Source organism: Phyllobates terribilis, unplaced genomic scaffold (genome assembly GCF_046119375.1).
Source record: "Phyllobates terribilis strain yellow unplaced genomic scaffold, ASM4611937v1 Scaffold_1__5_contigs__length_1240528914, whole genome shotgun sequence".
In the NCBI taxonomy this organism is placed as follows: domain Eukaryota; kingdom Metazoa; phylum Chordata; class Amphibia; order Anura; family Dendrobatidae; genus Phyllobates; species Phyllobates terribilis.
Genome location: NW_027362761.1, coordinates 958,794,315 through 958,810,337, shown reverse-complemented (window position 1 = coordinate 958,810,337; position 16,023 = coordinate 958,794,315). Strand labels below are relative to the sequence as shown.

Genomic DNA, 16,023 nt, shown 5'->3' with positions numbered 1-16,023 from the left:
TCTATACTAAGCTCCACCAGATTTAAAATTAATAATAATTTTTAGCTGCATCTAGCCCGGAAAATAATTTTGGGGCTCCGAGATGCGCAAGACACATAAGTGCCTTCTTGCTGCACTTCCTGCAACATGACCCTCATATTGTCAGAATTCGAAGTAATCATGACTACTGGGTTGCCACACTCTTAGATCCCCCAAACTTTTCGATCAACCTTTTCATTTTAATAAAGACCAAAAAAATGGTCATTTTTGAAATTATAAGCATTAGCAGGTTATTAGAAACTGAAATCAAACAGTTTTCAACTCAAAACTTTATTCTAGGTGATGTTACATTTTCACATAGGACCCCTTGTTCGAAAGGAGCTTCTGAACTCTCTCGTCCATTGAATTTGTCAGGTTTTGGATGGTTTCTGCTTCAATTGTTTTGCATGAGGACAGAATACCCTCCCAGAGGTGTTGCTTAGATGTGAACTGCCTCCCGCCATCATAGACACTCCTTTTGATGATGCTCCAGAGGTTCTGAATGGGGTAGAGGTCAGGGGAGCATGGGGGTCACAACATAAGTTTGTCCCCTTTTATGCCCATATCAGCCAGAGATGCAGATGTTTTATGTGCAGCATGAGATGGTGCATTATCATGCAAAAAAATGATCTTGCTGTGAAATACGCGGTTCTTCTTCTTGAACCATGGCAGGAAGTGCTGTTTGAGAAAATCCACATACATTATGGAGTTCATCTTTAGCGCCTTCAGGGATCCTAAAGGGGCCGACAATCTCTCTCCCCATGATTCCAGCCCAAAACATTACTCCACCTCCTCCTTGTTGGCGCTGTAGCCGTGTTTGCGTGTCCATCAACCAGCCATCCTCCACTCCATCCATCTGGACCATCGAGCGCTGCACGGCACTCATCCGTGAACAAAACAGTTTTGAAATCAGTCTTCATGTAATGTTTAGCCCACTGGAGCCGTTTCTGCTTGTGTGAAGTGGATAGAGGAGGTCGACAGGATGGCGTATGCACAGCTGCAAACCTCTGAAGGACCCTGCATCTTGTTGTTCGGGGGACGTTGGAGGCACCAGCAGCTTCAAAAACTTGTCTGCTGCTATGACAAGGCTTTTTTGCCGCTGCTCTTTTAACCTGACGTAATTGCCTGTAGGAAAGAGTCCTCAATTTGCCCTTATCAGCACGCACACGTGTGTACTGTGAATCAGCTACATACTTCTTGATTGCCAAGACACTTCATCCTGATCATCGCACAATGTTGATTGTAGTCATGCCTTGACCTAAACACTCCACAATTTGTTGCTTCTCAGCAGCCGACACATCCTTTTTCTTTCCCATTTTGGCAGAAAATGTAGGCTGCTTAATAATGTAAGACAGCCTTCTTAAGTAGTCTTGCCTTTCATTGGACACACCTGCCAAACTAATTAGCACAGGTGTCTGCAATTGCTTACAGTGATATAAAGAGCCCTGACACACATCACCATCAATGAGTTTAACTGACAAACAAACAAATTCTTCCCTTATCACTCCTAAACAATTTTTGCATAATAATTTGGAACACAGTGTACATGTGCTTTTCCACAAAACACCAGTGGTTCACGTAGTGAATCTTACAGTTCTAACTTGCCAACCGTGGTCTGTATGGAGTTGTTCAATAAAGGGCCCAAAATTAAGATAACATAGATGGGAGAGGTCTCTATGAATAGGAATTCCTAAGTATTTGATACCCTGTGAGGGCCAGGCAAAGGGAAAGTTGGACTGGATGGAATCCTATATGGATTTGGGGAGGGAGACATCGAGGGCCTCAGACTTCGCTGCATTGATTTTAAAATTTGACCATGTAACAAAGTGATCTATTTCAGCCATAACAGCATGGATGGATATATGTGATTGAGTGATATATACTAGGACATCATCAGCAAATAGAGAGCACTTGTACTCGGTGCCTCCCACCTCAATCCACCTAATATTGGGGTTATGGCGAATTGATGAGAGCAGGTGCTCCGTCACTAGGATGTATAAGAGAGGGGACAGAGGACATCCCTGCCTTGTCCCATTGGTGATTGTGAAAGGTGATGAAAATGTTCTGATGCACCCCCTGGGCCTTGGGACACCCGGAGCCGGACCCTTTTTGGTGGATGCTGGTGGTTGTAGTCTTCGTGGCGGCGACCCGGTTCCGTGGCTCAGGGTGGTCAAACCAGTGGCGGAACTATTTATGTGGTTTTGATGTTTAAATGTCCGACTACGCCACCCGTGGATTGCGGTCAGAGTGAACCGCCGCTGCAGGGCAGACCGCTGAGGCTGGTGTTGTGGGTGCAGCAGAGCGTAGCATAACTCCCCACGGGAGGAGTATAGCCTCAGGGCAGTGTATGCGGAGGATGGGGGTGATGGTGCAGGGCAGCAGCAGTAACGACACGGAGTCAGTGATGCAGTCCTGGGCCTTTACTCACAGTTCTTATTATCCAGACCACGTCTGCAGGTAACGGCTGCCCACGTCGTACTGTGCTCACCAGGTGAGAGGCTCAGACAACTCCCAGATAACTTTGGAGCGCTTCACAGGACCCCCTTTGTGTGTCCTTTGTCTGGCCTTTCTTACCAACCCTTCTGTCCGGCTGCCTCGGGCCTCCTCTTGGTAAACTTGGCGCCAGTTTCCCTGACCCTATGTGGTGCCTTCCTAGCGGGTGTAGCGAGGGGCTGCGCCACATAAAATGTCAGAGCCTCCGGTTTCTAGCTGAGGGTCGTTTCCTGCCTCCACTAGTTTCGGGGACCGGTCTCCCCATTTGGCCTGACCCCTCCACGCAGGTGGATTCGGGCGTGCGGTGGCGACTCGCCCGTCCGCACCCCTGGGATCCCTTCATTCCTCATTCCTGGAGCCTTCTCCGCTCCTCTTCCTTCCTTCTCCCTCTTCCAGGCCTGGGCCTCTGTTACTAGGCCCGCCTCCGGAGCAGAGCTCATGCAGAGCCCCTGCTCCCTGCCACTTCTGCTCAGACTTCTCTGCACTGAACTAAGATGGTGCCCACCTTTTATACTCCCTTCTCAATGCACCCAGGAACTGCTTCCTCCCTGCTCCTGCACTACAGGGTTCCCCTTCCTCAGTGTTCCCTCCCCCCACTCCAGCCAGGGACAGGGACTGTCGTGCCCATCTCAGAGGCATATTGGTCGCCCTGCCCCACGGCAATGTGGTGTAATGCATGCAGGTGTCGGGTCCTGATCCACACTCCATCCTTACCTGAGAGTGAGATATCACACCTCTGGGTGAGGTGCAATACCTCTGTAGCAACCGAGCCCTCAGGGTGCTACAGTTCCATTTATCTTCAGCCTAGGTGACGTATTGTGATACAGGGTCGTGATTTTGGCTATAAAAGGGTCCCCTAGACCCCTACCCCAAGCTTTTTAAAAGAATCATATATGGCGTGCCAGGAGACTCTATGGAATGCTTTCTCCGCATCCAACGAGAGTATCTAATTACAAATTTTTAACTGCATCTAGCCCAGGAAATACTTTGTGCCTAGTAGCAGTGTCTGCTAGTCAGCGGATTATCCCGGTTGTTAAGCAAGCTACACCACCTGTAGTTTGGACACTTAATTTTTTCAAAGGAAATGCTTCGGGACCACGGGATACTCAGTGAAGAGCATCAGGAGGCACCCCAAGGCATAGGGGCTGGGACTGGCAGTAGGATGCCTTGCGGTGGACAGCCGAGCTCGATCCTTATAAAAGCTTTTTAACTGCAGCAGCTTTAGTGGACGCTACTGGAGCTGGAATTACGCGGCTGCTGGCATGAGACTTGCCCTCCAATAGATCCTTGTAAATGGATTTAAAGTGTATTCATTGAAATTAGAGAGACAATTTAAATTAAAAAGCTTAGAGCTGCCTCCACCACAGGGGGGCTCGCTCGACCCACCAGCGGACAGGCACCAGTATTGGGAGAGGGGGGCTGGCCGTCAGGGTTCACCGCGGCTCTGGCACAAACCCGGCGACACGGAGGTGGCACGGACAGGAGCAGACTGAACGTGTCGGCTTCTCACTTTTTGGATTTTAGAAGGGCATGACATGCCTATATTTGTGTCTCCCCCTCCTTTTACTCCTCCACCTCTTTTCTTTTCGCATGACTATATGTACTTGTCACTTTTCCATGTGTTAGTTGTGTCTTCTGAGCAGTTTGTCAGCTTTTGGACACCTTTGAAGGTGTTTTCTCTGTGTTTCTATGTGTTTTTGTTTGCCTGCCATTGGTTTTAACGGTGTTCGAAGGTGTTCGACGAACAGTTCGACGAACAGTTCGGCGAACACAAGGGTGTTCGACGAACCGAACTCGAACACTACGGGGGTGGCTCAACACTAGTTCCAAGCCTTCTCCATACTTTCTTCTTCCCATCTTTCTGGGACAGGTTGATCTTAGTTTCATTTGTCTAAAGAATGTTTTTACAGAACTTGGCTGGCTTCTTTAGATGTTTTTTTGTAAAGTCTAGTCTGGCTTTTCTATTTTTAAGGCTGATTAATGGTTTGCAGCTTGTGGTGAACCCTCTGTATCATACACTACTGTTGTCTTCTGTGGACGTCCAGGCATTTTGAGTTCCCAAGCTCACCACTGCACTCTTCTTTTGCAAAATATACCAAATTGTTGATTTGGCCACTTATTTTTTTCAGTCTAATAATGGTCTGTTTCTTTTCCATTGAGAGCCCCTTTGACCCCATGTTGTGGGTTCACAGCAACAGCTTCCAAATGCAAATGCCACAACTGCACTCAGCTCCAGACCTTTTACCTGCGTCATTCTTGACGGATTAATGAGGGAAGAGCCGATGTAACCCATTAAAGAGATTTTTGAGATAATTGTCCGATTACTTTTGGACAATTTAAAAAGATGCAGCTACATATTAAAGTGCTGTAATTCCTAAACCCTTACTCCAATTAGGATGTGAATACCCTCAAACTAAAGCTGATTTAAGCCCATATTGATTATATTACTGTATCTTGAATATGTTTTGGTAAACAGCTAAAATGCAAAAACGTGTCACTGTCCAAATATTTCTAGACATAACTGTATAGCAAACTATAACTCTGAATTTGGATTAAGCTTGTATTTTTGAGTGTATTTGTTGATATTTTTATTGCAGATTTTATATATTTTTTAATGTTCATTCTTGGTATAGACAATGCAGAAAATATTCATCTAAATTATAAATGACAACAAGCAGGGACATTTTAGCTATAGTTCAATAAACATCTGTATTGTGCATAGGAAAAATACATATATGGACCCAATTCATCAAAGCTTTTTTTGCCAGAATTCTGGCGTAGAAAGCTTTGAAAAATCACACAAGTCGGTAAAAGTTAAAACCTGCTCTAATATTTTGCAACTTTTGACTTTGTCACGGCCTTTTCGCACAGCTCCAACAAAGTGGCCGAAGCTGGGGCGGGATGGAACTCAGTGCTTTTCAAATTCGTCACAAGCGGTGGCCTTACACCACACATCTTACTCCAGCAGGGACTGGAGTTAGATTTCTGGCTTGGCACACGCCTTTCTTCAGATGCTTCTGTTTAATTAATCAGAAGCATTGCACTCCACACTGCTCCCTCATTAAGACTGGTGTGAAGATCGCCTGTCTGGATGCATTGTGGCCATGGAGTTTTAATGTGTAACTATTGTTTCAGGAGAACTTGCAGCAGAATGTCTGTGTCTGCCTCGAACTCCTCTTCATCCCCCCACAGTCCATAGATTTTTATGAGCAGCAACTGTCATTTCCTATCTTAATAACTTGAAAATCTGTATTCACTGAAGACAGATTTTACTCATGAATTGAGAGTGATAGATCATTCCGGCAGGAAAAAGAAACAGATTTCTCTGATAAAAAATATTACAACGTTTCTTCTCTTCACGTGTACTGTTGATTTCTGAAAAAAAATAAAAATACTGTTACTCTCTAACAGGTTAGTTCAGCTGACGTAAAAGTACAAGGGAAGGAAGTTATGGCATTGATTTTGAGACACGTATAAAAGCTTACAATGGAAAATTGTTGCTAAAAATGTAAAACTCTATAGCAATACCTTGTATGACATCAGAGCTGATAAGTGGTAGTAAATGTATGCCTTAGACATGGGTCACTTATGACTCTGCAATAGAATCCTACAACCTCATAAAGACAAGTTCTGTTGGCAATAAAATTGCATAATCAGGGGCATGAAAAAGAGTACAGCAGCTGCTTGCTGTCAGATAAATGGCATACAAAATTACAGATTCCCCTGGGTATGGATGTGATTAAAACTGCCTTGCCTGTGTTAGAGTTCCTCTATGTAGGAATAGCCAGTGCAGCACCAATCAATGAGTAAATTAATATATGTATTTGCTTCATCTTCCGTATTTGACTTTCTGCATGTGTTTTGGATTGTGCGAGTCCTAATCATACAGATTCTTACAAGAACATGGGAATCTTCATGCACATTTCACTGTTCACACGTTGCATTTTTACTGCTTTTTTTCTGCAGACAAAACCTGCTCTCTTGGCACTAAAGAAGCTGCTTACAAAAAGCATGTTTTGCTGTGTTTTTTTTGCTGCGTTTTTGGCTGCGCTTTTTACTGCATTTTTCAAGATCCCAAAGTCCAGCTTTGCTTCCACCACTGAAACCATAAAACCATTTTTAGAAAAAGGGCAATTTGATAAAAATCTTTTTCCACTAAATAATTTGATGTCTGAAAAAAATAGGGACTATTCTGAACAAAAAAGTTCACATGAGTTCATGAAAAAATAGACAATGTCAGTGGGGTGGGTGAATTGATCAGGTATAGTTTACCTAAGGCATTGGCAGAGCATTGAGTTTGTAGGACACTGTTTACTTTCACACATTGGTGGGCCTTTGAGTTGGTCCGATATTGTTCAATTTCACACCTTGGTCAGCCAATGTTTACATTGCATGCATCACTAATTTAATTAAACTGTACTAATCCTAACTGCCATTCTCAGGTGAAAACTCAAAGACATTATGGTTTAAACTTGGGAAAATCACAAAAAATAAATGGGTTTCCGATACAGCTGTAAAAACGCAGCAAAACCTGATACCTGCGGTTTTTGCTGCGTTTTTGCACTCATTGCTTTCTATGGGTGAAAAAAAGCTGAAAAAATGCTGAAAGAAGTGACATGCTGCAGTTTTCAAAAATTTATCAGTTTTCCAATTCAGTCAGGAAAAAAAAAACAATGTGTGTGCATGAGTTTTCTGAAATCTCATAGCTTTTGCTGGTACTGTAAAACACAGCTTTTAATTTGCATAAATGTGCATAAAAATGCAGCAAAAATGCAATCTGTGAACATATCCTAAAGTGGTATAAGGCGTTGCTCACATTGTAACTTTCTATACTTTTTTAAAGCCCTGAAAAATTATGGAAAATAATTTATTCTAATTTTTTGTAATATGGTACTGGCATAAATAATATGCTATGCTAATTTCTTTTACATTTGTCAGTATATTTTTTTCAATGATTACACATTTCTATCAAAAATGTTTAATAGAGGGATATATCTTCTGTGTACTGTAGATCTTGGCAAAGATAATCAAGGTGAAGTTTAAGGCATCACATGCAGCGTTTTTGCAGCGTGTTCTTTAATGCAAATAACCTGTTGTAATGGCATGGGTGATGGAACCACTGTGCTGTGGTGCGAGGAGAGCTCAGAGGGGCGTAACTAGGGATCTTACCAAATCCAACCTCAGATGCACAGCGGCTAGACGACTCCGTGATCCGAGGAGGGACCGGGAAGGTGGACCAGGTGCTACTACGGGACTAACCTCGAGTGGATGGCAGATGACCCCCAGGGGACTGGAGCAGGCGGACACGACAGACGGACAGGCAGGCACGGCTGGTAGACAGGCAGGCGGGCATGGCTGGTAGACAGGCAGGCGGGCACAGCTGGTAGACAGACGGGCACGGCTGGTAGGCGAGTATGGCTGGTAGACAGGCGGGCACGGCAAATAGACAGGCTGGCGGGTCAAAGTGCACTGGGACCTGAGAACTGACAGAAGTGTTTAGGCAACAAACTTCAACATTGCACAGGCACCTCCATGTTGGAAGAGGTGTTTTAAGCAGTAAGTGTCTTCTGGCCATTGGCCGGGGACACTTTAGGATGATGCTCACCCTAAGCACAGCGCCCAGGCATCTGCGCACACCCTGGGCAGCATCGGCGTTGAGGAGGGACGGAGGAGCGAAACACCCCAGCCGGGACCTGCGGCGGTGAGAGAGTCGGCGTCTCTGCTGGGGGAAGGTGGCAGGAGGCAGAGACGACGGTGCAACACCTGTGTTTTACAATACCAGTAAAAGCTATGATATTTCAGAAATCTCGTGCACACGCTTGTTTTTTTTTTCCTAACTGAATTTGAGAACTGCAGCATTTTTTAAATCTGCAGTATGTCAATTCTTTCAACATTTTTTCACCCATAGAAAGCAATAAGAAAGTGCGAAAAAAAACACTGTAAAAACGCAGCAAACAGGTTTTGCTGCATTTTTGCAGTGTTTTTTGCTGCGCTTTTGGTGAATAAAGCAAAATACTGCAAAAAAGTAGCAGATCCTGCATTTTGATATGCAAATGAGTGTGAAGAGCTGTTTGTAGATCTGAAGCTTCTGTCTCTCTATTCCTCACCCAGCACCGCCTCCTCTTGCTTGACTGACGACTCCTTTGCCTGAAGTCTCATACCATAGAGGCTGGAGGAAGCAGCGCTGGGCGAAGGAATAGAGTCGGAGTGACAGAGAGTCAGATCAACTATTGCTCTTTAGCCTCATTTGCATATCAATACAAACTCTTATTTCTCAGTGATGGAGGAACGGACTGGCCATGTGAAGGTATTGCTGGACTTGTCTGTGAAAAAGCTACATATATACATAGATAGTTTGGGGAGTAAAAAGGACATCCATGGAAAATATTTTGATAAATATTCTTGAAGGTTTACTAAAACAAAGCAAGCTATCCCTTATCTACAAAATAGGTAAAACATGATGACCACTTTGTGTATGACTGCTGCGACATTCAGTAACCTCAAGATTCGGGCTTGGAATCTATCCTCCACTCCACTCATTGCCTATGGAACTGCTGAGTACAGTGCTCGACCATTTTCATCAGTCTTATAGATAATAAATCTAGCAGAGACCGAGCATTTTCACCTCCACTCCATTCATTGTCTACGAGATTGTCTACAGCTCCCAGTTATTTCCAGCAGAAGTCGAGCATGCAGACTTCCGCTCCATTCAAGATGGGGCTGCAGAACCCCATTGTCAGAGTTCCGTAGCTCGATCTTAGGATCATTGGTGGTTCCAGCGGGCGGACCCCTTGTGGCCATTTCCAGAATTACACCGAAAACTGTCATCAGCAGTTTTTATGCTCATAGGAATATTGAGCTCTAATTTGTAACAATTAGATCCTGATCTAAATAGATCAAACCTGTGAAAAGCAGGTTTCATCTAATCCTATTTTTAAGCAAAATCCAGTTCATGTTGCAGACTTAAATAAGGTTGTCTTAAAATATTCTGGGCTTAAATCAACATTAACATAATAGTACCAGTGGTCCTAGCAATGTAATTTTTAGAACTACAGTATTTGGGTACCTGCATACAATGGATTTCATGTGCATTTTACACAGCATATCTGCAGCATTTTTCCCCAACATTTCCGTGGATATTGTTGAAAATTTTACCTAATTCATTGCAAATTTACAATCAATTTCACTCAAAGGCTCCGATTTATCAGTGTTTTTGCTAGATTTCTGAAAATTTGGAAAACTTTGGACAACTCGTAGCTGCGGAAACATTTTGTGTCTTTTGGCATTTTCAAGCCAGTTTCAGCAAGCTTGGTCAAAGTGGTTGGGGCATGGACGGGGCATGATGAAACCCGCCCAATAACTTCTTCAAAAATTGTGCCATAACATACATCCTCTGACACACTCTTTCTAATGAATAAAATACATGCTTATATTCTTAATTTTGTCTTTTATAGGCTACTATGAAGAGGTTTACAAGAATCAGTTGGCTCTGGCCCAGTACTTCAAGAAGCTGGATGACCATTGGCTTTCAAGCTATTTTTATGAATGCTGCTTCCAGACATCTAAAAAAATTAAAAATGATGGAGGGAGAAAAGAAGCTGAAGCCCATGCAAACCTTGCCGTAGTAGCTGAAGAACATGGTAAGAAAATTATTTAAAAACATTCTATAAAAAAATAGATACTGTCTCTGGTAATCTATGAGTCCATACGCAATATATGTGTAGACTCCACGACTACGGCTCCCTCATACATGGCTCATGTTTAAGTGATAAATTTACTGTAGCACAGATTCATCTCAGCTAAAAGTCTAGACCCTTAGATCAGGAATAGGACAGACATTTATAGGACATTTCATAACTTTCCCAAATTCTTATGAAAAAATATTCCCCACAAACTGCATTGAACTACTGTACCCAATTTTATATATTTTAAGAGTTGGAGTCGGTCCATTTTATAGCGACTCTGACTCCACCAAAATGGGCTCCAACTTTGACTCCACGACTCCGACTCCACAGCCCTGTACGACAGTGGTGTGGAAATTGGACAGGAGAGGGAGTACTGCCTCTTACCTGGTAGTGTTGCGTCTCTTCTTTTGATTAGCCGCCCTGTCATGAAGTCGTCATTGCAGCGTGATGCACAAATAATTTTGCGCCATGCCGGGTAAACAAAAGAACTCAAGTTAAAGCTGATGTGATACATATAGAAAATGACCATGTAAATCATTAGTGCTATCGTCACAAGAGTTATCAAATTGCAAATTACTGTAACTCTGCAAGTAATGTGATTATAGCACATTGCTTTTTATATTAGATCACTGATACCTTTTATTTTCCTGTCATAACTGACTTTTCCTTAGGAATACCAAATTCTTTATCTTTTGCTTTTTTACTTATTTAAGAAAGGTTTGCAGTCTTTTTTAAATGTTTTAGGATGTTCTCAGTGTTTTCAATTACATTATAATTTGTGCTTTTCTCAGGTACTCTTTATATAGAAACATGTACTTCCTTCTCAGATGTCATCTACAGCTTTGAGATCCCAAAAAGAAATCTAAATGGCCTAAAGATACTTTAAAATTAGTCAGAATGAGAAAATCAGCACTTTGAACTTGAGACTTTAGCCAGAAATATGAACAGAAACTTGACCCTTAGATGTTCTTTCTTTACCTGTTTATCCTATGGAATTACATTAATATTATACATTTTATATATAGATTGACTGTATATAGCATGATGCCCAAAAAAGTATCCATTAAAGAAGCACTCCCATCAAAGTTTTTATCCTCTTAAAATATTGTAATCATATTATATAGCACTGTGTACTTACAATTGCTCATTTTGCCTTTCTACCCTGCTAATTCTTCTCTTTTCTCTGTTCTATGTGGAAACAGGAAGTCTCATGTCCCTGCATTTATCATTCCCCTCTTCAACTCCTGACCCAGCTAATCCCTCCTCTCTCTGCCAGGGACTTTTGCAGTGACTTATGACTCATACAGAGAAAATTGACCTCCTGTTTCTACATAGAGCTTAGAAGGATTCAGTTAGTCAGTTTTTAATCACGTGATGCCATACTCCTAATAGAAAACAGAAGAATTAACTGTGTAGAAGGGCAAAATAAGCAATTGTAAGTACACAGTGCTATATAAAATGATAATTGCAATGTATTAAGAGGACAAAAACTTTGATGGGAGTGCTTCTTTAAGTTGACATTTCAAATTTTAAAATCTTTTTTTATTCTTTTTTTATCGGGTAGCATAAATTGTAAGATAACAAATGAACCTGTTTTTTACTCTCCCCAGGTCCAGCGTCGCCACTTCATGGCTGCTTCGGTCTTTGTTGATGGTCTGCTGTGATAATGTCATGTTTACAGCGCTTGTGACCGATGCAATCACTGGATTCATTGGCTCTGCCTATGTAGATGGCACAAGCTGCTGAGCCCAATGACATCACTGCTGCTGCTTGTCAACAAAGACCAGAGCAGTGGCGTAGAGGCAGCACTGGATCATTGAGGGTGAGTAATAGCTTTTGTTTGTTATTTTGTATTAATGCAGTCCTCCGGAAAAATAGCATTTTAGAACAGACAAACCTTCAATTAGCTGACTAGCAAGCATTTAACTTGTTATAATAAAACTTCACTGATCTGTTGGCAGCTAGATCACTACATTTTACACTTTCAAACTCCATTGCATATGTTGATGTAGTTTTTAAGTTTTGTTCCTCTCTAATCGGTTTTTGGTATTTTCACAGCTTAATTCCTGTGTATATGGGGAGGTGAAAATGCAGTTAGATGCTGGCTATTGCTAGACTTCCTTTAGTTCTGTGTATGATTTTTATACACTAAAAAGTAAGATTTTCAAGAATAATTTTTGATAAGGTTATACTTGATTGTATGAATTATACTTGAGTCTAATGGAACTTTGACCAAACAAATCTAATAATATTGCTAAACAGGAAGGGTGTAGAGGTGTTTAACCCCTTACTACTGACATTGTTAGTAATAGTACATCTCTGTGCCCAGGGCGTATTGGACCAGGTACGTACTATTACGCACAATGCCATCGCGCCCGCACAGCTTGATTCTCACAGCTGACACCTGGTGCTATATGCCAGGAGCAGTGCCGCACCGCTCCCGGCACAATAACCCCCGAAATGCTGTGATCGAAGTCGATCGCAGCATTCCAGGAGCAAGAGGAGGTAAATGCGCCCCTCTTACCTTGTTCCCGGGGTCCGGCGCTGTGTTTGCTGGGTCCCGGTCGTTGCGGGGTGGGGACTCAAGCATGTCACTCGAGCACCCGTAATACATGGTGCATACCCGAGTACCCGATTCAAACTCAAGTAGCGAGCACTTGTTCTCAAGACTAATGACAACTTATTCAATATGATGACCTAATGATATCAAATTCTGTGTCGTTCCTCTGGGTTCAAAATGTTCACTATACCCCTTCATAAAATCCTTGAGGGGTCTATTTTCCAAAATGGTGTCACTTGTGGGGGGTTTCCACTGTTTAGCCACATCAGGGGCTCTCCAAACGCAATATGGAGTCCGCTTTCGATTCCAGCAAATTTTGTGTTAAAAAAAATCACACCGTGCTCCTTCCCTCCTGAACCCTAACATGCACCCAAACAATGTATTTTCCCCACATATGGGGTATCGGCGTACTCAGAAGAAATTGCACAACAGTTTTTTTCTGTCCATTTTCACCTCTTACCCTTGTGAAAATAAAAAAATTGGGGCTAAAATTACATGACAATGACATTTGTGTTTTCATTGGCTGTAAGCCATAATTATCAACATTAACAGAAATAAACACTTGGAATAGATCACTCTGTTTGTAATGACTATATAATATATGCGTTTCACTTTTTGTTTTGAAGAACTGAAATAAATTAACTTTTTGATGATATTCTAATTTAGTGAGATGCACCTGTATAATCTAAAGATCAAGTGTACATCTAGGTTCATACTGTCTCATCAATCAATCTATCAATCAATCAATCAATTAATTAATGGGAGTTTTATTCCCAATCAGTTTAGACATTCACCCATGGGTCTCATTCAGACTTACTTTTTTAATGTACCTGTTCTTCCTGTTTTTCACAAATAAAACACATTCATTATAATTTGTGAGCATTCTTACATACAAGAAATACAGATGACACATTGACAGTAAAAGAAACACAGGTCGGACGACACACCGTATCGCGTCGTGGTGCACGTGGAGGAAGTGCAGCTCAAATCAAGAAAGATCCCAGCACTCACGTGTAGAATAAATTGCTGTTTATTACAGTTTCAACACAAGATTAAACGTTTCAGCCCATCCCAGGCTTTTTTCAGTGATGTGGACTGAATGCAATTTAGAAGCTTACATAGGGTTGCAGGTAGGAAATGACATCATAGCAGAAGCCGAATGTAATATACCCAAAAACAAAAAAATCCAAAAAATTATACATATGCAATATGTGTTGTACAACAATCCATTCATATAATTATACAATTGTACATAATAATAAACAAAAATCAAGAAAACTATGAAAATCAAAAGAACCATAAAAAAAGTCTAGAAAAAATATATTGCGAAATATTTTACATAAATTCATCAGAATCATTTCACCAAGTGGAACACCACCCGAACCACATCATTATAACTATTGCTTCTATTAGAGCAGGCATTGAAATCATGTCCTATTCAAATTATTTATATAGAATTTATTCTTTTTTATTATTATTTTTATATATTTTAATTTTTAATTTTTTTTTATAACAATTTCTATTTATTTAATTTTATTTAGATATTTTATTAACATGCATTTTATCAATTACATGTAAAAATTGTAATATTCGTAGATCAATGTATGAGAGATGTCTGAAAGCACATTGATCTATGAATATTAAAAATTTTCCATATAAAGACTGTTCAGGCACATAAAAGAGCTCCAAAAGAAAGGAGTGTTGTTTTGGCAGCAGACTTTGCTCATATGGTTTGCGGGCACCGTGTTGCATTTGTAGAGCTCTTGTACTGCCAAAAGATCAGTAACCCCCCACAAATGACCCTATTTTGGAAACTACACCCATCAAGGAATTCATCTAGGGGTGTGGTGAGCATATTGAACCCACAGGTGCTTCACAGAATTTTACAACATTGGGACGTGAAAATGAAAATTCACGTTTTTTACATAATTGTGTCTATTTACCCCCTAATTTTTAATTTTCACCAATAATAATAGGGGGAATTGGACCCAAACATTTATAAAGTAAGATCTTCTGAATGCAAAAATACCCTAAACCTATGTGTAGCATTTCCCAATTGTCAATTACATTATTATAACATGTGATATTGACGTGTACACAGATTCTGTATTAATATTAGCCCAAAATGCTGAAAGGAGTAAAGAAGAAGTGCAATTGTAAAATGTTTTAACAAGTCCAGTGTATAAACATTACCCTTCCTCTGCTAGCTTTTATGTATATGTGAATTAATAGCGGCAGTGTATTGATTATTATGCAAATTCTGGCAATTAAAATGCAGACAAAACCTTACGGCTATATTAAATTAGTGTTACATTAAGATAAGTTGTAGATCATGAATAAAGAGTATGGAAAGTGCCCTGATGAAAGGCAATAACAAGAGATTACCTTTTTATGTCCAACAATAATGTGATGGCATTAAGGATTGTTCTTGTATTGTCTTTCCTTCTTGTGTAATCTTTATTAATGTTACATTAGAAGGAATATGTTCGGCATACTTCATGTAAATGTACAATCCAACCTAACAAGGAAAGAAGCTCAGTTGCCCATGCAGGACTGCACTACTGTACAACAATGTAAGAATAGTATACAGTGGCTTGCAAAAGTATTCACCCACACCCCAACACCCCCCCTTGCATTTTTAATGTTTTGTCACTTACAACCTATAATTTCACAGTTTTTTGAACTTTCCACATCTTGCTACTCGGATTTTTGCCCATTTCTCAAAGCAAAACTGCTTCAGCACCTTCAAGTTAGATGGTTTCCTCTGGTGACTAGCAATCTTCAAGTCTGACCACAGATTCTCAATTGGATTAAGGTCTGAGCTTTGACTAGGCCACTCCAAAACATTTACACGTTTTCCCTTAAACCACTCAAGTGTTTCTTTAGCAGTATACTTTGGGTCATTTTCTTGTTGGAAGGTGAACCTCAGTCCCAGTCTGAAATCACTGACAGACTGAAACAGGTTTTGTTCAAGAATATCCCTCTTCCCCTCAACTCATACCATTTTCCTTGTCCTGCCGAAAAACATCCCCACAGCATGATGCTGCCACCGCCATGTCTTACTGTGGGGATGGCGTTCTTGGGATGAAGAGCTGTGTTGTTTTGGCGTCAGACATATTGTTTACCTTGGTGACCAAAAAGTAAAATTTTGGCCTCATCTGATCATAGCACCTTCCTCCATACATTTGGTGAGTCTCCCACATGTCTTTTGCCAAACTCAAAACTAACCTTACAATTTTTATGTATAGGCAAAGGCTTTTTCTGCCC

General features: G+C 41.2%; 1 protein-coding gene across 3 annotated transcripts in view; it reads left to right on the top strand.

Annotated features, from left to right (window-relative positions):
• TTC29 (tetratricopeptide repeat domain 29) overlaps nucleotides 1–16,023 on the top strand; it is a 387,470-nt gene that overhangs the window by 109,822 nt on the left and 261,625 nt on the right. For all 3 annotated transcript variants that reach the window (XM_073642501.1, XM_073642502.1, XM_073642503.1), the window contains one exon: nucleotides 9,966–10,151. In XM_073642501.1, the coding sequence (XP_073498602.1) occupies nucleotides 9,966–10,151 (186 nt within the window). The remainder of the gene's footprint in view (nucleotides 1–9,965; nucleotides 10,152–16,023) is intronic.